We start from the raw sequence: 25,847 nt of genomic DNA on the forward strand, positions 1-25,847 counted from the left end.
GGGATATGCAGGCTTGGTGGATTAGCCATGTGAAATGTAGGATGGTAGAGGTTGGGTGGGATGCTCTTCAGAGTGTCATTGTGAACTCGATGGGCCGAATGGCCTGCTTCTGCACTGTAGGGATTCTACAAATTTCTATGAATAAGTGCCTTTCAGGAATAGAACAAAGTCTGCCTTCTTAATTACACCGGGTCACTTTAAATAATACATTTAAAACTTCCATTTAAAAAAAATTATATAAACTTTCAATGTTACTCACTTGTAAAGATTACGAATGCTTTCAGCTGGAATAGTCACTCTGTCTGTTTTGAGGACCTGATGAACCAGCTCCGTTAAATTGTAACTCTTGCATCGAATCAACTCCTTGGCAGAAATTTCAATGTCGCAAATCAGCCTTCCACAAGCTGCATTCTTTTCCACAAATCCACCACGACCCTTCAAAAAGAAAGCACAGCATGTTGAGTTATGAAGAGGAGTATTAGTTCCATAAATGAAGTAGGGATGTAAAGAAACAGTTGAAACAAATGCCTTGGGGAATTATATCACAAAGTGCAAGCACTGAACCAATTAAAGGGAAAACGTAAACATTGCAAGAGTATTTTCGATATTCAATGTACTCCTATTTCAGATACATTTTTCTTTCTTAAAAGAAATGACATCCACGGTTTTGTCCTAAATAACACGCAAAAGTACTCTCATAGCATGAAACGGCCAAGTTGCACGGATAGTTAACAGATGTTTCCCACAGCTGCTTGCTGAGGTTCTAATGATAACTTTTGGAAAATTAGCCTTACGCACTACACCTATGGAACAGATGACTATCCCACAATGAGCCAATGTGCAAGAGAAGAAGGGAACAAAGCTGAATAAAACACATCACCACTCCACAGGCTGAGCATCTGCATGCAAGCAGCACACCAACTCAGATCTGACTTGACCTTTATCATACAGCACCCTCCACTGAATTTCCAGCCAAGGAGAGAGATGGAAAGTTGACTTAAAAACCAAGTATGTGCAACCTCAAACACGAGATCCAATATTTTGATATCCCAAATTCAGACACAACACCCTGGCCACCGTGGTATACAGTTAATATATGCATTTGGAAACCTGTAGGCTAGTTAATTGGCAAATCATGCCTTAACAGTGAAGAGATACCCTTTGGCAAAAAACAAAACAAATATCACCAAGAAAATTAGAAACCAAATGAAGTAAAATGGCAAAATAGATAGGTGCTCCTTTAATAAGAAAGTGGTTAGAATGTGGAACACACAACCGGAGCAAGTGTTTGAAAGAAATAGCTCACATCTTTCAGATGGAATATAGGTAAAGGAAATGTCAAGAAACAGAGAAGTAGAGAGGATGTAGATGGCGAAGACTTGTACACAGAATAAACACAATCATACACCAGAGAAGGTGAGGACTGCAGATGTTGGACAGCAGAGTCGAGAGTATGGTATTGGCAAATCACAGCATGTCAGGCAGTATCTGAGAAGCAGGAAAATCGATGTTTCGGGTATAAGAAGATGAAGAGCTTATGTCCGATATGCTGATTCTTCTGCTCCTCGGATGCTGCCTGACCGGTTGTGCTTTTCCAGCATCACACTCAACAATCATACAACAGTTGAGTTGAAAAGCCTGTTTCTGTAAACAGTTAACAAATGATCAGCTTCCCTGCAGATAGAGGAAATCCATATTACAGGTGCTTGGGGGACGTAACTTAAAATGGTCTGGATATTTTTGTTCTCTTTCTCTCTCTGGATGGACAGACTACCAGATATTAAAATATTCCTTCCTACAATTCCCTTCACTGCAGCTGCAGTTGAATAAGCAGAAGCATAGGCTGACTACTTAGCTCCACCAGTAACTCCATTCACTCAGACCAGAATCTAATTCACCCAGTTGATAAACAGGTTAAAAAAAAACCTTTGTATAAGTCTGATTTATAAGTGATAATATGCTAGTGCTTTGACACCTTTTTTATTAAGCAGAAAATCGTCTAAAGTAATTGCAATTAACAAACAATACATGTCTAGCTTTCTAAAGCTTACTGCTGTAACATTACACTAAATCTTACTGAACAATCTTTGCAACACTAAGTGCATTTATTCTTGCACCTTAACATTAAGGATGCCATTGTACAGACTGCTAATTTTGTTTTTTTTTAATGTAGGTGTGATGACAAGTGTTTTCCCCTTCACTCTGCATCTGGGATAATGCTTAGCATTCCTAGGTCACATATTGTGTAGGTTTCCTTTAGACAGATAATGGCATTTCATTATTTAGTCTGTAGCATATATCAAATGCATAATGACACTAGGTTAAAAGCATTTTTCCCAATATATGTGGCAATCTATTTCCATTTCTTCTGCTCTATTGCTATTTCAACACAACAGCAACTTTACTTCTTTTATTAGCGTTGCCAGGCAGTTTTGCAGGTTTCTCATTCTGAAGAACTGAACTATGCCTTACCCCAAGTTTTGGCATTGCAGATCTCCTTAATCGACCAATCTTTGACCAGTGAGGAACTTTGCAGACATTAATTCTTTGTAATAGGACATCAAGATCAAATCCATAAATATCATGGCCCTGCAAGTTAATGCACATTGGTTTTAAATGAGTAGCACAATGAAGGACTGAGGAAATGTTACCAGGTGCAGCATAACCATGGGATGCTTCGGAACTCCGGTCACAACCTTGGTACACACCCTTACACATGAGCTACCTTTATCAAACCAGGCTTTCTTTAAAAAAAAATAGATTTTCGATACCTTAATCCGCAAGAAGGCTCAAAAAGCAGATTCTCTAGATTTGAGAAGCATGGAGTTAAAGTAATATCATTGATATTTATAAAAATAAATGGCTATACCGTGTTTTTCGATTGTTGGCTTCGGCTGAAATTGTTTTTTCATTTATTTACATTTGCAGCCCTAACATTTATTGTCTATCCTTAAATGTATGATAGAGATGCTTGGAAGAGAGAAAGCATTTCAGCATCAACCATACTATCTGGATCTGGAGTCATATTTAAGGCCAGACTGAACATGAAAGCAGATGTTTTTTGCCAACTGGATATTTTATAGTAATTTTTATAGTAATCTGGTAATTTCACGGTCACCATTATTAATACCAGGTATATTTAAATTACACAAGCTGCCATGATTCGGTATAACCCAATCTCTCCAGATCATAATTCTGGGCCTCTGAATACTTCATCCAGTGAGGTATTTACTATATTAGTATTTAAAAAAAAACAGAAATCATAATCTCAGATTATGAAAAATACAGATTTAGGTTAGCTATTAGGGAGCAGCTTGATTCCACTATTGGAACTATGGAAGAGGCTTTGGACAAGAACTGGCTGAGAACACTACATATAAAAAGATTAATACACTTGAACAATAATCAGGGCCAAAGTAATTTGTTAGAATACCTTTAAGCACCTCATAAACTTGCTTCGGAATTTTCAAATTGTTTTCCTGAATTGAGCGGGTTTCTGTCACTCCCAGAACTTACATGGCACCAAATGGATGAGGACTGGACATATTAGACTTACTATAATGGACAACACATTTATGCAGGGCAAATTCAGTAGACCAGTGGGCCTTGCCTGTCAATTGTCGAACATTCATAAGACAACTTATTCAAAGTAGACAACCCAAAGAAAAATTAGCCACTTTTCTGATTTTTTTCATGTCCTGTGCAGAAAAAAAAGGGTTTATGGGACAATGTGGTGATGACAGGATTCAATTCACCCCCAAATGTCAGTCAATCATCATAGTTGAAGCTCAGTCAGGGTGGCCATTTTGCAGAGCTAAAGGGATGGAAGATGTTGTATCTGGGAACTAATTTAATACAGGCCAGTTCCTTTTGGAGGTGGGGATAGATGAAGCCAGTAGGAAGAGTAAGTGTAAAGGTCCAAAATTGCAATGAAATTAATTTCACCCATTTGATCTTGGCTTTTGTCCATATTCTCCATCAGGTCAAATCCATAACTAACATTTGAGAGGAATACATTGTTTTCTGCTTTCTACATACTTTACATTATACATTTTTTCCACAATTGTCCAGGCACCAGTAAACAGTATTTCCCACCAAAAAAACATACCCAGCATTCATGACATACCATCAGTGTATTAACTATAATTGGCCTTTCAGTATATTTTTCACATTCCTAAGCACCAGAGTGTCTTGTTTTGTTGCAAGCTAAACTGGCAGGTGGGTCACCTTGTACTTGAACACATGCAATAACTCTGACCAATTATAAGCTAAATAAATAATAAGTAAAAAGCACTACTGGCTTGATGAACAATTTTAGATGCAGTTCAAATATAGTTTGACGTTAACATAGCTTAAAAAGTCAATCACAAGCAAGTTCAACTGGATTAGTTTGGTCTATGTGAAATCTGAAATATAAGAATCTGAAAAGGCAGACGCTTCAGAAAATTTAGGTTGGTTTGTACCAAATCATTTACAAATGACGACATAAAAACCTTTCTTTTGTAATTAAATGCTGACAATGGTAACCACACTTTACATTATAATTTAATTCAGTAGCTGTGAACTTTCACATTCAGGATCTCTTGGAACAATCATCAGTACAGTTTTAAGTTTCTACTTACCACAACAACATCAGGGTCAATTTTGTGAATTTTTGCCAGGAAATAGCCCAAGAGAGTCCTTTCAGTAGCAGCAACCTCAACTTTGGCATCCTGAAATCAGGAGAATAAATCAGGTTGAGTTTAAACTACAGAGCCAACTGCTGTATATCTAGAATTTGTACAACCTCGTTAATTCACCTTCAGCTTGGACTGAGAGGACTAGTTTGCTCAACCCCACATTAATACGGTTCATTACGACAGCAAAGTAGTCACAATACACTGCTTGTACAAGCTTTTCCCGTCACGTCCTACAATTCTTTTTTATCAGCATCTTGAGCTTTCTCACATAGTTTTATTTTCCTTATTACTTAACGCATTTAACTTTTAACCTTAAAGAATCACCGCCAAATGTAATCATCCATATGCTGTCGGCTCATAAGGGACGAAGAATATATTGATGCAACACAGCTCTTTCTTTATTTGATGGTTATTGCAAAAAATTGGTCTGTACAATTACTGGTGCCAATCTTAAGAGTGTAGGCATTGAATTGGTTGGCAAAGTCATACTTAAAATCCAGACCTTGCAAGATAGTCCCTTGGACAAGAAGCCTGAAGAAAATCAACTTAATAAAAACCTTAAGAATTATCTTTAAATTCAAGTGAAACAAGATTAAAAACACACATTAACTCCTTACACCATTCACACAATGTAAAAATAATTGTAAATTTAATCAAGAGTATAAGAAACAGGGAGTACCACTTTACATTCCAAGTCTGCTACACCATTCAATAAGACCACGACCAAACTTCTACTTCAGCTGTCTGTTCCTGCACTATGCACATATACCACGATTTACTTAATGGAGAATCTAGACCTCTTTGTGGCCATGAATTACAAAGGTTCACAACCATGTGAGTGAAGAAATCGCTCATCACACTCTAAGCTGTCAAGCATTAATTTTATATTGAGACAGTAACGCCTAGTTCCAGAATCCCAAGACCGAACGAATGTCCCACCACCACTTAATCTGTCAAGCCACTTCAGTACTGTTCAGGCTTCAATGCAAACTCCTCTCATTTTTCTGAACTTCAGGAAAATTCAGACCTAGTGTATTCAATCACTCTTCACAGGACAATGCCCTTAATCTCCCGAAACCTTTCAAGATAAGTACATTCTTAAAGAGTCCAAAAAAGACTCAAGTGGTCTCAACAGGGTGCAATACAATTGCACAGAGACTGCATTACTCATATATTCCAAACCGTTTACAGCACGATCATGAGACCATAAGATATGGGAAGTGAACTAGGTCAAACAGCCCACTGAGTATGTTCCGCCATTCGATCATGGCTGCTAAGAACTAACAGACCATTTGCTTGCTGCACCCACATGTTACCAATTATATGTGCAAGGGCATCCAGATACTTCCAAATACCAACATTTGCCACTCTCTCAACATTTAAGAAATATTTTGCTTTTTTAAAAGACAGACTGCCAGAACATTCTTCCTGTGATAATTCTGTAGTCAATGATTCAGTGATCAACATTTTCAACCAGCCTTATGAGAGAGAAAGTTCTGACAGAATCACAGATGATAATCCATGTCCAAGAAGTGAAAAATGATCCTTCCAAATGAAAATAGTCATTTCTTAATTCATGAAGTATTTTACTAATATATCCACTGATTTAATCAACCATCAGCCTCTCAAAGTCAACATTACAATCTCTTTCAGCTAGATTTGTATTCTCTTTGAAAGCATTGACTTACACTGAAATATTCTGTGGTCTGATTCAGGTTAGTGCATGTCAAAAAGTTACTGAACAAAAGGGGCACCACATCTGAGCCCAATGCTTCCCTGATTCATAGAGATCACTGGATAATGACTGGACATGCGAATTCTCCTGTTCCCTCCGTTACTGTTTCAGATGTCAGATCGGTCTTCCTGGGAGTCAACCTGAGGAAAGCAATGGGCCGGGACAGAGTCCCCAGCTGTGCACTTAGATCCTGTGTTGACCAGCTGACATCTTCAACCTCTCCCTCTTACAAGCTGAAGTCCCCACCTGCGTCAAGAAGATCACCATCACCATGGTACCTGAGAAAGCACATGCAACGTACCTTAATGACTACTGCCCAGTAGCTCTGACCTCCATAACCATGAAGTGCGTCGAGTCTGGTCATGGCCAACATCATCTCTAGTCTCCCAACCTGCCTCGATCTCCTGATATTTGCCTGCTGACGGAACCAGGTCCACAGCAGACACCATTTCCCGAGCCCAACACTCACCCCTCGAACATCTGGAAATCAACACCTAAATCCGACTCTTGTTCATCAACTACATCTCTGCCTTCAACACCATAATCCCCTCCAAAGTGATCTGAAAACTCGGAGACCTAGCTCTCAGCTCTGCCCTGTGCAATTGGATATTCAGCTTCCTGACCCATAGACTGCAAATTGTGAAGATAGACAACTGCGCTTCCTCAACACTGGAGCCCTCGAGGATGTGTCCTCAGCCCCCTACAATACTCCCTGTACACTCACAACTCTGTCATCAAATTGCAAACAAACGCCACCTCCAAGATTGCTGACGACACCACCATAGTGGGGCAGATATCTAACAACGATGAGCCAGAATGCAGAAGGGAGCGAGAGGGCTCGATGTCGTGGTGCAAACATAACAAACTCTCTCTCAAGGTGGGCAAAGTGAAAGAACTGATCATTGACTTCAGAAAGAAAGGAAAAGTACACATCCCCATCTATATCTTCAGAGCTGAGCTTGAAATGGTGGAGAGCGTAAAGTTCTTTGGAGTAATGATAACCAACAACCTGTGCTGGACTTCCCATGTAGACGCAACGATTGAGAAGACACAACAATGGCCTTTCTTCCTCAGGTGGCTCAGGAAATTTCAACGTATCCATTAGGACCATCACCAACATTTACAGATGCACTGCAGAAAGTATTCTATACTGGTGCAAAACAGCCTGTATGGCAACTGCTGTGCCCAGGACTATAAGAAACTATAAAAGGTTGTGTGCACAGCTCAGACCATCATGGAAGCCAACCTCCCATCCATGGACTCCATTTACATGTCTCGTTGCCACAGAAAGGCTGCCAACATCATCAAACACCCCTCCCACCCCAGCAATGCTCTCCTACAACCTCTTCCATCAGACAGAAGATACAGAAGCTTGAACACACGCACCAACAGGTTCAGGAACAACTTCTTTCCTGCCATTATTAGACTGATGAATGGACTCTCTAACTCGAAATAATGTTGATCCTGTTAACGTTGATCTTGCTTCATGCACATCCTGTGTGGTGTAACCTGTATGCCTCACTCTGACCAAGTTTTTTCTCACCCTATGACCTGTATGTACTTGCTTACTATGATCTGCCCGTACTGCTCTCAAACAAAGCTTTTCACTGTACTTAGGTATATGACAATGAATTAAATCAATCAATCAATCAATTATTCCAGCAAGGTGAAGTAAGACCATCAGTTTGATTAATTCATTCATCAAAGATGATAATTGACCCAGTCTACATTATTCAAATTCATGAAGGGCAGCTCAGGGAAGTAAAACTAAAACATATTTTGATTTATAAGTTGACAAAACATGTATTCTCACATAGATTTTTATTAATGAGAAATGACTGGAAACAGTATGAACATTATTTCAATGTATTCAAAAGGAAATGATCAGAAATGAAAAAGCATAATTTCAATACAGGCATACAGATTGATTCCTTTATCTCCATATTAATAACTTCATATATAAGTAACATTCTACACATGTATGTACAGTATACAGACAGACAGAAATGACTTACTTTTTTAAGCAGTGCCTCCCGAAAATCATAAGGAAAGATACAATCACTAGGTTTGGTGATGACTAGAAAGAAAGACAGTATTAGTGTTTCAAAAATGCTGTGACTGTTGAAATTTCTTCCTTGAGAACGTGTTTGGAAAATGGAGGAACCCGATTTACTTCCTTCCAAAACTCCCAATATTTGGATAGTCTTTATAGAAGTGAGGATCACAGAGTGGGAATCCACTTGACTCTTTGCAATTGGTTTGCAGATCAAAACCTAGGTCCATCTCCGTTTTTGTACTATTTGTCTCAGAAAGAACGAGGTACTATTTACCCAGAAGTCACACTCTGAACAATTGGGAACATTACCTGAACAAGTTTCCCAGTCCCAATCAACAACTCGTGCTTGCTGTTGAGTGGAAATACAAAAGGACAACAGTGCATGACAACACTGGTCTTCAACAGTGACGTTCTACATGGTTACAGAGCATGGCAACACTATTTTTTTCATCTTACTCCAGCAAATAACAAATAGTTCTTAATAGCTATCATAGTGTATCACTATTTTAAGAAATATGACAAAAAAGGATAAAAATTGATTTCAGGAATTTGGGTAGATTCAATGTTGTGGTCATATAAAGCAGTTTAGAACTGGGGACAAAAGGTTTCTGCTTTTGCTCCAAGGGCTAACATCAAACACAGGTTACATGCAGAGAAAAAAACCCCATTCTGCCTCACAATCTGTCTTTACATCAGTAAATCATTCCCACAGTACACCAGCAGCATTTCATCATCAGTCTCACTGAAACCTTTCTGAACAAATTGCAAGTCGTGCTAAATAACCAGGAAGTGGATCAAGAGAAGTGCAATCTATTCCATTGAGGATTTTAGCACAAGAATCCAACAAGGCCAACTCAATCCAGTTAAGCAATCGAATGTCACTGACCACTCAAGCGACCTGCGTCTATAGGGGCGTGCTGGATTTGCATATTGTATGCTCTTTTTTCAGAAGAGAAAATGAAGTCCTTACCACAGAAATGGGACTGAAATGGAGGCTGGGGAGCAGCTCTGTCCAGAGGAAATCTGTGATGAACTAAAGCTGCCAAGGCCACAATCTGGAACAGAAGGTAATGGATAGATAAACCGTCTCAACAAAAATTAAAGATTAATTTTAAGATACTTCACTACAATACAAGAAGCAAACATCTTCGTGCTTTATTCTGGCCACATTTCATTTTCTTGTTGTTAAGATGAACTCAAATTACTGAAGCCAAGGTTTGATACAGGATCTGACTGAATGAACCAAGGGCGGCATGATGGCTCAGTGGTTAGCACTGCTGCCTCACAGCACCAGAGACCCAAGCTCAATTCCAGCCGCAGGCGACTGTTTATATGGAGTTGGCACATTCCCCCAGTGTCTGCGTGGGTTTTCTCCCAGAGTCCAAAGATGTGCGGCTTAGGTGAAATGTTCATGCTAAATTGCCCGTACTGTTCAGGATGTGTATGCTAGGTGCATTAGTCAGGGGAAATGTAGAGCGACAGGGCAAGGGAATGGGTCTGGGTGGAATACTGTTCAGAGGGTCGATGTGGACTTGTTGGGTCAAATGACCTGCTTCCACACTGTAGGGATTCTATGATTCTTCTATTACTAACTGAATCTACATATTACTCAGAGGCAAGGATGGAGCTGGAGGGTAAGGCAAAGCCAGGATAATTGGTTTCCCTCAGATCTTGGATTTAATAGTTGAACCCAATTTACATTCCTGGCTTCCATTTCTCTGCCGCGAAGGGAGGAAGGTTGGAGAGCTGATTGTTAGATGGGTAGAGTTGGCCATCAGCCACTGTCAGGCAGCAGAGAAAGATTGAGGAGATTGGATGGTTAAGGGATTAATCTAATCACTAGAGAATAGATAAAGCAAGTGAACTGGAAGCAGTTCAGTGGAAAGGCAATTCAAACGGTTACAGCAAGAGCAATCCATTCTGTCCACTTCCCTGCCCTTTCTGAGCAGTTCTATAAACAGTTCTTCAGGGAGACAATGACCCAATTCTCTTTAGAAAGCCATAACGAAATTTTCTGCATGTACTCCCAGGCAATGCATTCCACATCTGATCCACTTACTGAATTAAAAATGTTTTCCCTCGTGGCCTCTTTTGCTTAATCTGTGCTTTCTGGTTCTTGATCCTTCTACCGATGAAACCAGTTCCTCCTGTCTATCCAGACCCCTCATGATTTTGAATAGTATTATCAAATCTCTGCTCACCCTACTTGTCTGCCAGAAAATCAACCCCAGCTTCACACGTTTTCTATGTCCTCATCAATCCTTTCCGTAACCTCCCTAATGCATTCTTACTCTTCCTAAAGTGTGGTCAATGCCATACCAATATTTGTAGAGGTTCAACATTGGGAACTCTTAAGACACAGTGGTATTGATCCTGCCTCTGAGCCAGAAGCTTTGGGTTCAAGCCCCTCTCCAGACCTACACAATCAAGGAAGGTGCATTCACCATGTGGCCAAAGAGATTGAGTTATCAAAACATGCAAATCCTTACAATGTACACCAAAGGCAGGCAGTATGAGCAGGAGAGGTTCCAGCTTCAGCCATGTGATGGAAAGAGAGGGTACCTCTACCACCATTATCCATGGCTCCAGACAACAACATACATGGAGAACTGCACGGTGTCACAGCAATGTGGACTCCTTGACTGAGTTGGCTGGACAGCTAGCTGGATCAGATTACTGTCATTCAGATGGGTTTCAATCCCTGCTTCTACTGGGTGAACTCACGACCTGCCACTTTGCCCTACCCATGGTGAAAATTGACACGTTCTCGGTCAGATCTGCCTTTCGGCAGAAAACTAAAGATCACAATACTTTGGATCTCTATGCCCTTATTTGTAATGCCCAGGATCCTATTTACTGGCTGTGCTCTCAATTTGCACCCCGTCTCTGCCTTCAATGATTTTTATCCATCCAACCCTAGCCCCTGTCTGCTTCTTCAACCCTTTAAGAATTGTACCCGTTATTTTATATTTCGGCTTATTTTTCCTTCTGAAATGAATCACTTCACATTTCTCTGCGTTAAATTTCTTGTCCATCAATTTGTCTACTTTCTTTTGAGAAAAAGGAAAATATGACAGATGCTGGAAATCTGAAATAAAATGAATGGAAAAGCTCCGCAAATCAGTCAGCATCTGAGAAGAGAGAACCAGAGGTAACGTCTTGAGTTTAGCGACCATTCTTCAGAACTGAAAAAAGGGGCGGGAAAATGGTGGTATTCATGCTGTTGAAAAAAGGGGAAGAGACCATGAGCCGAATAGACCACCATTCTGTCCAAAACCCAACTCAAGTTTGACGAACACCACATCATCTTCCATGCACTGCCAGCACATTTGGGCCTCTGAGATTAAATACTTGTTGACCAATTTCAGAGCACAACTACTGTCCTCAATTTGGACTACCCCATACCCCAAACTTTCCTTCACCACCAATAATGTTCCTTTTTGCTTTGGATACACACCATCTGTTGCTCCCCTCTCCCTCCTCCTCCACAGCCCACGCCCACCCCTCCCTCGATAACAGAATAAAAGGCACCATTTTCCAGCCACTTTCAGTGCTGAAGTAGTATCATATGGGAGTCGAAGAGATAACTCCACTTCGCTCTCTAACAATGCTGCCAGACCAGCTGGCATTCTCCAACAATTTTCTGTTTTCACTTTCTTTAGAAGTTTAACACTATCCTCTTCAGCGCATCTTCCAAATTTGGTGACATCTACAAAGCTGTGAATTTGAGACTGTGCTCTGTATACCAGATTACTTATAGAATCTAGCAGTTCCTGTCCCCTTTTAGTTTGTCACAATATTATGACTTTAAGATTTTTGTCCTTTTTTTTAAGTGAAGAGAGGTTGAGTCACAGGTGAAGAGCAGTCTGTCCCAAGCCAATAAAGCAATCAGCTTGTGAGGCCTTGGGTATTTTTTTTAAAGTTGGAACAATAGAAGCAGCATGAATGGATGGAGTTCGGCTCCCACAGAACCAGGGTTTTAGTTTAGCCTGCAGAAGTTGTTGGGGATTTGAAGCTGCCACAGATGTCTCCCTACTACAGCAAAATGCTTGAGCTCTCCCTCTCCCAGAACTTTCTCTTGATGTAGTTTCCTCCCCGACTGGAGAACTGCCTGTGAGATAATATATTTACTGACTTTGCCAAGAGTGTGTTTATGGGATGTTGTTATAATGGAATGTATTATAATATTACTATAAACAGCTGTTTAGTAGTTAAATAATCTACTATTCTAATAAGGTTTCAATAGAGGTATTCATTTTTTTGTTTGGATTTTAACCATAGGGTAAGAATATAGTGAGTTTCGCTTGAAGCCAAGTAGTATAACCAATCGAAATGGCGTTTATTACATCTGGAACACAGCACCTTAACCTTGCCTTTAAATAAGACAAAGTTAGGATTTAGGTTATCTCCTTGATATATTTGAAGGGGTTTGGTCTGGTCCATAACAAGCCACCAAGTGTCCAAAGGCCCCAGGAAAGCAGATCAACCCGGGCTAAGATTAAAAAGGTGGCTGATTTGGAGGCATACAAAATTCTTTTAATATTTAATGGGCAGCTTGCATCCTATGAGTGGGTCTGTTGTCCAGCTCCTCAGCCATAATCCCACCTCTGTTCAAAAGAAAGTGGGAAAATTGTAGGTAGGCCTGGATCTAGCTTCAGATTTTTGACATTTTGAAATTCTACCCAATCCAAACTGTCCATCACCAATGCTGCAAAGATTCAGCATAAAGTATTTGTCAAATCAGTTAATTTACACTACTGTGTTCCGTATAGTCTCTTCAACACAAGTAAACCCCATAGTGAAGTAATCAGCACTCGTTGCTTAAACAGAAACAAACATTAAATGATGGCAAATGATGATGTTCCCTAGCCACTGAACGAAACGTTTGCAGCAAAAACTTCCAGCTCGGCGAGCAGAACCACAACGATGGCAAAGAGTTGAGATTATCAGTGATTGTTTCCACATCAGATCCAAATAAACAATAACTTAAAGAAATTCACAGCCAATTAGGCTGAACTTCAGATTTGTTACTCTGTATTCATTCGGAGACAAAAAGAATTTATAAAATGAAGTGATGGCTACCAGAATGATTACTATGAATCACAGTCTGTACATTTTTGCTCTCAATGTGGATCATTCAATTTCTTTTCACAGGCCTTTCAGCCTTTCTGGATTGCTCCACCATTCAATAAGATCATACAGATTCTGGTATCAACTCTAGCTTTTTGTGTACTCCTGATAACCCTTGACTCCTTTGTTAGTTAAAAATACATCTACCCTGTGTTGAACATATTCAATGCTTCTAATTCCATTCCATTCTCTGGAGAAGAGTTCCAAGGTTCATGACCCTCAGGAAAAAAAGTGCCTTTCTTTTTTCTGAAATGGGAGAACTCTTATTTTAAACTCAAGTCCTCAGTTTTACTCTCCCTCACGAAAGGAGATACCTTGGCTGTATCTACCCAATCAAGACTCCTCAGGATCACAGTTTTCAATAAGATCAACTATCAATCTTCTAAACTCCAACTTGTTCAACATTTCCTCACAAGGTCAACATCCCGAACCCCTTAAAACATTGACAATATGGGACAACTCTGAACCTTCAGATTGTTACTGCTAAAAAAGAAGCATGAATACAAGTTAAACGTGGGTGTTGGCAGAATGGTGTTATTGACTGCCATTAATAGCGTACTGAAAATGAGACTTTATTCTTAAACAAGTACCTCATTTTGATGAGTCTTGGCGTTCTGCACAGTCTTCATGCTGACCGACATAATGACAAGAGGGGGAGGGGCAATATCTTTCACCACAGTCACATGCTCCATCTTTTGCACTACAGCTTCCACTTTGCACCAACTCATGGGATTGTTGGCTAACTCTGAACAGGGAAACAAAGAACCGTTAGCTATTCACCTGATATATTATCTATCAAGTTAAACTCTCAACCTTACACATACATCTTGACCATTTCTGCCCTCTGTCTCAGCATCCATATGTCTTCCTCCACCCATGCACCCAACTTGATACCATTTGAGATCCAGTTAACACTGCGAACAAACCAAATTCCAACTCAAAATACTATTTAACTATGTGTTTCAAAATGAAAGAAGAAATCCAAGAAGTAAAAGTTACTATTTTTGTTTCAAATTTTCTTTGAGGCTGTGAATATCGTTGACAAAGATATTATGGGCATCAGCTGCCCATCCATTTCCCAGAGTGCAAGGCTTTAGTGTGGAAAGCGAATTGCAGAATTCCTCTTGAATCATTGTACTCGGGCTTGCTACACTCAAAGACTTGCTAGTCCACTTCAGAGCATGGTTAACAGACAGCTTTTCCTATAAGGCTATCAGTAAACCAGTTAATGTTTTATTACTTCATGGTAAGTTGTTATAAATACCAGTTTTTCACCTCTAGATTTAAAAAGAAAATGATTTTGAATTCGTAAACTTCCAGGGAGATCATAAGAAACAGGAATTGGAATAGGCCATTAGTGCCTGCTCTGCAATATCATTAGATCATGTCAGATCAGGACATTAACTCCATTTGCCTGCTTGAAAGGACCACAGCACTTCAACAACTTTGGAGATCAAATACAGGTCTAACTCAACCTTGAATTTATTCAATGACCAAGCCCCAAACACTCTGTGGGCAACCTTTGCTCTCCATAATATTAGCTCAGTTCTTTGGCTTATTAGTCCCAAATAAATAAACCTATCCCAATAATTTAATAAAAACAAATCTACAAAATTCCAGCAAAAACAGTCAGGCCATTTCCATTTTTGGGTAAAATTTATGAACCTTAGTATATTATGAGAAAAGAAAATGCACCACCACAATGACTACCATTCATTGAAAAACGTCCAAGGCACTGCATGATAATCAGAAGACAAACACCCAGGTGAAAAACTGGTTTGGTGAAGGAGATCGATAATAAATAGATAGATTGTGAAAAAGGATTCCAAAGGAAAACAGGGAGATGAAGAGAAGGTAGAGTTCAAGGGCAGAATTCTAAAAATTATGCATCAATTATGGGGCTGGATGCAGAACAGGTCAGAGAAATGTACAGATGACAAGTTATGGGGTAGGTGGTGGCATGGGGGTTATTAATTCTGAAGCTAGGAGAGGTTACATGGAGAAAAAGAGAGTCAAAGTAATGTCTCATTTTAAACAGTTGTTGAGAATTTGAAATGCAGATTTGAAACAGGGCAACAATGTAGGTCAGTGATGACAAAAACATGATTTGGAATAGAAAATTGTTTGCATGTTTGGATAATTATAATTAATGGGCAAATATATGTACCAGCGTGAAGCAAGCCAGATTCAACATGTGTTTAGTGCTGAACCAGTCCATCTCAGTCACAGCAATAATAATGGTATTATAGCCAATCTCACTGTTTCCAGACTGTGGTAAAAGGGAGGAAAAATATGATGGAAACCAAGTTTTTGTGTGAATACGATGTGAGATGAGGACAAGAGCAGGCTCATCTGTACTATCCCTCTATGTCCAGAAGTCAATACTCAATGTTTGTATGCACGGCAGTATCCTTGGAATCACAGCCCAACATAAGTCAGTTTGTTCAGGAGGGTGCAGTATGAAAGAAAGATTGTACTAGGTACGGTGTTTGATATAACTTCAGCTTCTTCATTACCTTTTCCCTCACATCACACCACAATTATGCCCAGTCTGCTTTAAAGAAAGGAGGCCCAACTTTCCTTAGGTAAACTACAGAATATGGTTGGAAATAGTTTTTACAATTGCACCATTGCAATTATCTGCACGCATTTTCTAGAAGTCAAGTATCAGCAAAATCCCTGATGGTGAGAAATCTGTCATACAGGTAAAAGGTCTCCATGTTTTACTGCTACCTCAGTGCAATGGTTCATCAACCTTAAATGGTAGTAACCACTGAGCCGCTGAGCGCTTCCATAATTTTCTGTTGTTATAGGAAATGCAATGGTTCACCCAGCATTCTAGTGAACTTTTTCACAGATTCACAGAGTATAGAAGGCCAGGGATATATTTCCCTCCCCTCCCACTCTCAGCGTTCCAAAAAGACACTCCCTTCGTGACTCCCTCGTCAGGTCTACACCCCCGACCAACCCAACCTCCACTCCCGGTACCTTCCCCTGCAACAGCAAGAAATGCAAAACTTGCGCCCACACCTCCCCCCTCACTTCCCTCCAAGGCCCCAAGGGATCCTTCCATATCCACCACAAATCCACCTGCACCTCCACACACATCATTTACTGCATCCGCTGCACCCGATGTGGCCTCCTCAATATTGGGGAGACAGGCCGCCTACTTGCGGAACGTTTCAGAGGACACCTCTGGGACTCCCAGACCAACCAACCCAACCAACACTTCAACTCCCCCTCCCACTCCACCAAGGACATGCAGGTCCTTGGACTCCTCCATCGCCAGACCAAACCAACACGACGGCTGGAGGAAGAGCGCCTCATCTTCCGCCTAGGAACTCTCCAACCACAAGGGATGAACTCAGATTTCTCCAGTTTCCTCAGTTCCCCTCCCCCCACCTTGTCTCAGTCCCAACCCTCGAACTCAGCACCACTTTCCTAACCTGCAATCTTCTTCCTGACCTCTCTGCCCCCACTCCCACTCTGGCCTATCACCCTCACCTTAACCTCCTTCCACCTATCGCACTTCCAACGCCCCTTCCCCACGTCCCTCCTCCCTACCTTTTATCTTAGCCTGCTTGGTACACTCTCCTCATTCCTGAAGAAGGACTCATGCCCGAAGCGTCGATTCTCCTGCTCTTTGGATGCTGCCTGACCCGCTGCGCTTTTCCAGCAACACATTTTCAGTATAGAAGAAGGCCTTCTGCCTACCAAGTCTGTAGCACCAAAACTACAGACCATTGCCACTGTAATTAACAATTACACCATTAACACCATTGCCACTTCCTTGTAATAGGCCCATTATACCTACATTCCTGCACTAGGCCCATTGCCTTTAATGTTTTGACAGTGCAAATGCTCATCCAAATATTTTTAAAGGTTGTGAGGAGCCCCATCTCAATTACTCTCCCAGGGAGTGCATTCCAGATCCCTACCATTCTTTGGGTGAAAAACATTTTCCTCTAATCATATCAAAACCTCCAGCCTTGCACCTTAAGATTATACCTTATTATTGACCCTTCAACTAAGGAGAACAGCTATTTTCTATCCAATCTGCCCATGCCCTCCATAATCTTATACACCTCTATCAGGTCACCCGTCAATCTTCTTTGCTCAAAAGAAAACAACTTGAGCTTATCTAGCCTCTCTTCAGATCTATAATGCTTCATCCTAAGTAACATCCTGGTGAATCTGGCCTGCACTCTCTCCAGTGCAATCATATATTTTGATTCAAGACAGACCATTATTTTCTCCTGGCTAAAAAAGATGCACAAGAAACACAGCCAGCTTGTCCTGACTGAATCTTACCAGTCTTCTCTATTTTGAACCAACTGATCATCAGTCTGTGCTAGTGTCAAACACAAAACACAAAATGGACCAATGGACTTCAATTATTATTGGCACCAAGCTACAAATGCTATTGCTATTGTTACTTAGCAACATGAAGGATGGAAAAGTGAAACAAACCTTCCAGCACAACTATGCCTAACCTCAAATAGAAAAAAAATCAGTCAAATCTTAGCAGAATGGCAATATTCCTCTAATAGTAGCCACACCACTTGGAGACACATATATGGACTAAATTCATTATAAGCTACCCAAAAACTGGGTTACACCCTTAATAATAGGAACAGATGAATACAATATGGTTTTGCTCATACTGGAACTGCTCGCAGAGAATCCTTCTTTCTGCAACTGACAAATTATTAATCATGCAGAGGAGGATGGCAATAGACGTGCCTCTTCAACTGGAAGACTAACAGCTTTGGAATGTATTTGTGGGGTCCTTTAGGAGTTACAAAGAACAAACACTCGTTCAAGAAATGCAGTAAATGGTAAACAAAAAGGATTTTAGTTAGTATTAATTTAGGTCCATTTGCAATTTACGTGTTCCCAATGATGATACAACAAAAGAACTGCAGTACAGCAAAATGCTGAACCTATATTTATGTAATTATCTTAACAGAGCAATCAGAGACTATTTAGAACATCATAATAGTTCTAAAGACAAAGTTAAATGAGCTATACAATGCTACAGTTTTATTTTCAAGCGCATAAATAATTTGCCAAGAAATATTATGTATGGACCAACTTTTTTGTATGCGAATACAGAGAATTCAAATACTATCCAGAAAAAAATTGAAAGCACAACAATCAGAAGGTCCCAGGTTAATTTTTCTGTTAGGGTGGTCCCCATCACTTTGATCCATCCTGTAACCACTCCAATATCTGCTCCTTCTTTGACCATCTCACCTTGGTCCAGCTCCCTCACATCTTCTTGAAAATTCTTATTCCCTTACTCACCCTTCTAGCCCCACCTCAGATTTTGCACCAGTTTGACCATCCTTCCATCTCATCTTCTCCAATATCACTGTCTATCTCAACTAAGTTTTGCCCAAGTTTCTCTTCATTTGGCTTTGTGCCTATCTTTGACTTATCATGCTTGTGAAGTGTCTTAAGTGGTGACAATAACCATGACATTTTTTCTTTCCATAGATGCTTAATTGAGCCACATGAGTAGTCAAGCTTTGATGAATGACAGGGAACTGGATATGAATTCTCTCAGCTTTACAGTTTGTGTAAGCTCCAGCCCAAAACTAGCAACTTCAAGATTAACTCTGCAGATTTCACTGTACTCGTGACTAAATTTTCTAACGTTTGAGCGTTCTTTGCAGTAAAATTGTGAATGCAGCCATTCAAGTTATAGTGTTGAAGAACTGAGATCCAGCATGGGCCTTATCAGGCTCATGTGTAGCAAAACGGAAATGCAAAATATAAACTTCACTGAGTACCCAAGTCAGCCTTGGTGTACTTCAAATGAGGAGAAAATATCGGCCTGTGTTGGTACTTAATGCCTTCCCTTTTCTCCCTGTCCAACAGCGTAGTCAAATCCATCCCCGAGACTTGCTATCCATCTTTGAGGAATTCAATACAAAAAGATAGTGATAGGTTGCAGCAATCTGGAATTAATACCCATTAAAATAGTTTAAACGTGAAAAAAATACCTTTTTAAAAAGAGATTAAACCAAGTCCTCATCTGCCCCCTCAGGTGGATGTTCAAAGATTCAAGGCCATATTCAAAGAAGAGCCAATATCTGGGCCAATTTATATCTCAAGCAAAATAACTGTTATGTGACCCACTCATCTCACTGTTGATTTTGCGAGCTTGATGCATAAATGGCTACCACGTTTCCTCCACAGTGGCTACACTTAAAGACTGAGTGCCCGACAGATTGTGAAGTGGTTATAATGCATTGAACTTACAAGAGGTACTGCAGAAAAGCAAATTTGTTCTTATCTAGAAAAAAACCATTTACAATAAAGACACAAAAATCTTACGTGGAGCCTTGACTTCCAGCCACCTTGGCCCCTTGATCTTCCTGTTCAGGAGCAAAAGCTCAAGACTCGATGAATTAGTGCCAAACACTTGAGAAAAGGTTTCTCCTTTCAAATCAGAAGGAAGTGGAGGCAGATCAGCCTGTATCAAGAAATAGCACCAAATACAAAAATTTCACTTATTAGAATGACAACGTAAGACTGGATATTTCTGATGCAAACTTTTTAACACTCTACAAATATGAGTTTCTAAAGACTTTTTCATACTTGCTGCTAAACATTCAGCTAAATGTTATGACTTTTGTATTTTTTATTACAGAATTTACAGTAAAGTCTGTTTAGTTCGAAAGACTTCACTCACTCCACTTACATAATCTAAACTTATCAACATATTGTTTGTCCCTCATACTCCTCTAGCTTCCCCCATATTCAATCTAAAATATAAATCAACATTGGGACTTGAGGTAGTAATGTGTTTTCTTCATAGATTGCATGTACATCACAGCATGCAGTTAGTATTCCTCAGCAGAATACACGATCCTTTCATAGATTTGATTACTTACAATGTGGAAACAGGCCCTTCGGCCCACCAAGTCCACACTGACCCTCCGAAGAGCAACCCACCCAGACCCATTCCCCTACACCTATGGGCACTGACCTTCCGAAGAGCAACCCACCCAGACCCATTACCCTACACCTATGGAAACCGGAGCACCTGGAGGAAACCCACGCAGACACAGGGTAAATGTGCAAACTCCACACAGACAGTTGTCCGAGGCAGGAATTGAACCCAGGTCTCTGATGCTGTGAGGCAGCAGTGCTGACCACCGTGCCACCCTTTCCTACAACAAAACTGCCATCAACAGAAACCACGAATGATCAGTTCAGATCACCTAAGACAAATGACTACATCCATGTTCTAGATATAAACTAGAGTGAGTTTTTTCAACTGATTTCAGTACTGTCCTATACTTACTGCATAGCTGATTTCTAGGTATTCACAATTTTCAGGAACATCTGGAATTTCAAAAGCATACTTTCTCTCAACTTTCTGAAAAAAAATTAAAATACTATCATCAGTGAAGTTCTGGTGAACCACCGTTCATGAATCACTGGAAATAACACATTTAACTAACCTTTGATTTGAACTTCATTATTTTGTACTTTTCAGAAATCAGCTCATTAAATTCTTGATAAACATCCAGTATTGCTACAGGGGTATCAGTATCCTTGCCAGTTTTCAGATCAATGCGCTGAAAGCAATTCATAGTGAAAACGTCAATTTATCTTCAAAATATCTTAAAGTAATAAAAACATTTAAGGTTTAAAAAGTCACTGCACATCTAATTTGATAACGTAATATTGTGCAATCTCAATTTAAGATGGAATATTGAAAGGACAAAAAAAAATCCGGGATTTCATAACGCATCTAATTAAACTCTTAAGATATTTCAAGCAATGGAATATTTCAGGCATAAGCATGGCAGGCAATTTTCAAGCAGATGAACAACTCAATAATGTTTGTGACCAACATTTTGTCCCTCCTTTTCTTCCATTGGTGAGGACCTCAAAACATTTTATGATATCACAAGCAACTATACAAAACCTTAGCATTAAATGTGATCCAAAAGAAGGCATCTCAAATGTACAACTTCTTGTATAATCTGTGTTCAATAACAGTCAAAAGTGTGATGCTGGAAAAGCACACCAGGTCAGGCAGCATCTGAGGAGCAGAAGAATCGACATTTCGGGCATAGGCCCTTCAACAGCCCTTCATTCCTGATGAAGGGCTTATGTCCGAAACGTCTACTCTCCTGCTCCACGGATGCTGCCTGACCTGCTGCGCTTTTCCAACACCACACTTTTCGACTCTGATCTCCAGCATCTGCAGTCCTCACTTTCTCCCTGTGTTCAACAGCAGTTCAGAAGAGATCATATAATTTAATCAATCAATTTCTTGAGGAGAATTTTAAATAGATTCTGAGGCAATGTCACAAAACCTGAAAATGAGAAGGTTTCATCCCAAGCAAACAGGATGAGCTGGTAACCAAAACTTACATCCCAAGTTGGCAAACGGTTAAAATTTAAATATATTTTAAAAAGGTGTCCTACTCTAAGCAGTTGATTTATGATTGCACCAATTCAAAAGCCACCTTACAATCACCACAGTGAAAATAACAGACAGTACATATTATGAACATTAAATTGATAGTTTACAAAATTGAATAACATGTTCCATTACAAACAACTTTATAGCAGGATGAAAGCTATTGCGTACCGTTTCCCGTGGCAACAGGTATATTGTTCGTTGAATATTTTTCACAGCCACGCAGCAGCTGACATGTGTCTTTGCTGATTCAATCCACACTTTGCCAAAGAGATAGACAACTCCTAAGGAAAACTCAAAATGATCAGTTCCAAACAGAAACAAAAGGGGAAGCAATGGCCTACTGGTATTATTACTTGATTATTAATCCAGAGATCAGAGTAGTGTTCTCGGGACCTGAGTTCAAATCCCATCACAGGAAATTATAGAATTTAAAGTCAATAAAAAAAATTTGGAATTGAGAGTCTAATGATGACCATTGTCGATTGTCGGAAAAACCCAACTGGTTCACAAATGCGGATAAGGTAAGGATGGCAGTTTTCTTCCCTAACCTGGCCCACATGTGAGTCCAGACCCAGAGCAATGTAGTTGACTCTTTAATGCCCTCTAGGCAATTAGGAATGGGCAATAAATGCTGGCGTGGCCAGTAATGCCCTCATCCCATGAATGAATTTTTAAAAATACAGCAATGGCCATTTTATTACATCTATGCAACAATACAAGACCAGAAACAAATGTTATTTAGTTCCAAGCAATTCTGGTCCATTTCTTCAATCGTTAGGTAATAAGTTTTTATAATGTATAGGTTTACTCTTAAAATATAGAAAAAAGATCACTCAATGTCAATCTTTACTCTGCACCCTTATCCAATCCCAGGCAAGACAGCAGTTGGATGCCACATTAGACTTCAGAAAAACATTACCTAAAGGTTGAGACGGGTGGTGGGGCGGGGGGGGGGCTTGGATGGGTCCAAGAGAACAAAGTAAGAAAAAGGGATATACATAGCAGCATTACAAGACAGGACATGGGACTGACTATTCCTGGTTAGAAACTACTCTAGAATGACAAAATAGGAAAGAAGAGTGCAGCTACGATGTTAGTAAGAATTCTATCACAGTCCTATGTGCAAAGACTTGTTACAGATCCATATCAAGACATGCATCTATCAGCAGGTACTCTAAAGAGCAATTAGGGATGGGCAGCCAATATTAGCTGCAACAGTGATGCTCAATCCCATGAAATAATTGACAAAGAAAAGAACTGGTAAAGAAATGGTGTAATTCTCAGAATGGATTACAGACTACCAAGACAGGAGAGGTGAAATAGAGTGGATGATCTGCTCATTGAGCAGTAAGAGGACACTTTAGACCATAAGACCATACGACACAGGAGGAGAACATAGGCCATTCAGCCCATCGAGTCTGCTCCACCAATCAATCATAGCTGATAAGTTTCTTAACCCAATTCTCCCACTTTCTCCCCTTAACCCTTGATCCCCGTGATACTCAAGAACCTATCTATCTCTGTTTTAAATACACTCAATAACTGGCCTCCACAGCCTTGTGTGGCAATGAATTCCATACATTTTCCACTCTAGCTGAAGAAGTTTCTCCTCATCTCTGTTCTAGAAGGTCTTCCCCTTACTCTCAGATCCTAGTCTCCCCTACCAATGGAAACATTTTCCCAACATCTACTCTGTTCAGGTCATTCAGTATTCTGAAAGTTTCAATTAGATCCCCCCTCATTCTTCTAAACGTTCCTCTTTTGTTAAGCTTTTCATTCCTGGGACCATTCTCCTGAACCTCTTCTGAACACACTCCAGGGCCAGTACATACTCCCCGAGATATGCGGCCCAAAACTGCCACACAATACTCAAAATATGGTCTGACCAGAGCCTTATAGAACTCCAGAAGTACATCCCTGCTTTTATATTCAAGTCCTCTTGAAATGCCATTATTATATTCGCCTTCCTAACTACTGACGCAACCTGCAAGTTTACTTTGAGAAAGTCCTGGACTGGAACTCCCAAATTTCTTTGTACTTCGAACTTCTGAATTTTCTCCCCATTTAGAAAATGGGGCCTCTACTCTTCCTACCAAAGTACGTGACCTCACACTTTCCCACGTTGTACTCCATCTGCCACTTCTTTGCCCACTCTCATAACCTTCTGCAGCCTCCCTGCCTCCTCAATGCTAACTGTCCCTCCACCTATCTTTGTATCATCTGCAAACTTAGTCAGAATGCCCTCAGTTCCTTCATCTACATCCTTAATGAATAAAGTGAAACATTGTGGTCCCAACACTGAGCCTTGTGGAACACCACTTGTCACTGGCTGCCACCCTGAGAAGGACTCTTTTATCCCCACTCTGGTTTCTGCCAGAAAGCCCTTCTTCTATCCATGCTAGCACCTCGCCTCTGACACTATCAGACCATAAGACCATAAGACACAGGAGTGGAAGTAAGGCCATTCGGCCCATCGAGTCCACTCCTCCATTCAATCATGGTTGATGGGCATTTCAACTCCACTTCCCGCATTCTCCCCGTAGCCCTTAATTCCTTGTGACATCAAGTGATGACTATGGGTCCTTATCTTAATCAGTAGTCTCCTGTGCAGCACTTTACAGAGTAATTTAAGTGTCCCAAATTAGAGTGAAATACATGCCAACAAAATAGAGATTTTGTTTTGGAATGAATTATGTCTACTTCCTAAATTAGAATGTTTCAGAACCCATGAAGTGATGAAATGGTGTTTAGCTTAGAAGAAAGAAATCAGGTAGGATAACTAGCTAAGGCGAGAGGAGCCGGACAAGGAGAGTGAGTATGTTTAATGCAAGTACAATAGAAGATTGTAAAAAGGGACAATATGATAAAAAGACATTGCTCCGCAAGATGGGAAGGAACTAAGTAACTGGTCAGAAAAGTCAGTGAATAGGACATTAGTACAGAACCTTCAAACTGGAGATGGAGAGAGCATAAAATAGATTTTTCTTAATAAAGAGACAAGGAATGCAAAGGATAAAATTCTGCAAAGATTATACTAAACAAATTGAGAAAAGAAATCCAAACAATTAATTACGGACAAGCGTTGCAAAAAATGATCAGCAATGCAGTAAAGATTAAAAACAAAATGAAAATTAAAATGCTATTTTAAAAAGAATTGGAAATAACATACAAAATATCTTGTTATTTTTCAAGTAAAATAATAAATTAAGAAGGAAAACTAGTTATTTGGATACAGAACTAACTCAAAGGTAGAAGATAGAGGGTGGTGGTGGAGGGTTGTTTTTCAGACTGAAGGCCTGTGACCAGTGGAGTGCCACAAGGATCGGTGCTGGGCCCTCTACTTCTTGTCATTTACATAAATGATTTGGATGCGAGCATAAGAGGTACAGTTAGTAAGTTTGCAGATGACACCAAAATTGGAGGTGTAGTGGACAGCAAAGAGGGTTACCTCAGATTACAACAGGATCTGGACCAGATGGGCCAATGGTCTGAGAAATGGCAGATGGAGTTTAATTCAGATAAATGCGAGGTGCTGCATTTTGGGAAAGCAAGTCTTAGCAGTACTTAACACTTAATGGTAAGGTCCTAGGGAGTGCTGCTGAACAAAGAGATCTTGAAGTGCAGGTTCATAGCTCCTTGAAAGTGGAGTCTCAGGTAGGTAGGATAGTGAAGGCGGCGTTTGGTATGCTTTCCTTTATTGGTTAGAGTACTGAGTACAGGAGTTGGGAGGTCATGTTGCAGCTGTACAGGACATTGGTTAGGCCACTGTTGGAATATCGCATGCAATTCTGGTCTCCT

At 40.1% G+C, this 25,847-nt stretch overlaps 1 protein-coding gene across 1 annotated transcript in view; it reads right to left on the reverse strand.

Annotated features, from left to right (window-relative positions):
* pola1 (polymerase (DNA directed), alpha 1) overlaps window positions 1–25,847 on the reverse strand; it is a 268,722-nt gene that overhangs the window by 208,252 nt on the left and 34,623 nt on the right. The window contains exons 11-20 of the mRNA XM_060833523.1: window positions 22,218–22,330; window positions 21,076–21,192; window positions 20,916–20,990; window positions 19,943–20,081; window positions 14,191–14,345; window positions 9,441–9,525; window positions 8,430–8,491; window positions 4,623–4,712; window positions 2,473–2,589; window positions 260–435 (exon numbers count right to left, since the gene is read on the reverse strand). Of these exons, the coding sequence (XP_060689506.1) occupies window positions 260–435; window positions 2,473–2,589; window positions 4,623–4,712; window positions 8,430–8,491; window positions 9,441–9,525; window positions 14,191–14,345; window positions 19,943–20,081; window positions 20,916–20,990; window positions 21,076–21,192; window positions 22,218–22,330 (1,129 nt within the window). The remainder of the gene's footprint in view (window positions 1–259; window positions 436–2,472; window positions 2,590–4,622; window positions 4,713–8,429; window positions 8,492–9,440; window positions 9,526–14,190; window positions 14,346–19,942; window positions 20,082–20,915; window positions 20,991–21,075; window positions 21,193–22,217; window positions 22,331–25,847) is intronic.

This window comes from Hemiscyllium ocellatum, chromosome 12 (genome assembly GCF_020745735.1).
Source record: "Hemiscyllium ocellatum isolate sHemOce1 chromosome 12, sHemOce1.pat.X.cur, whole genome shotgun sequence".
Classification (NCBI taxonomy): Eukaryota; Metazoa; Chordata; class Chondrichthyes; order Orectolobiformes; family Hemiscylliidae; genus Hemiscyllium; species Hemiscyllium ocellatum.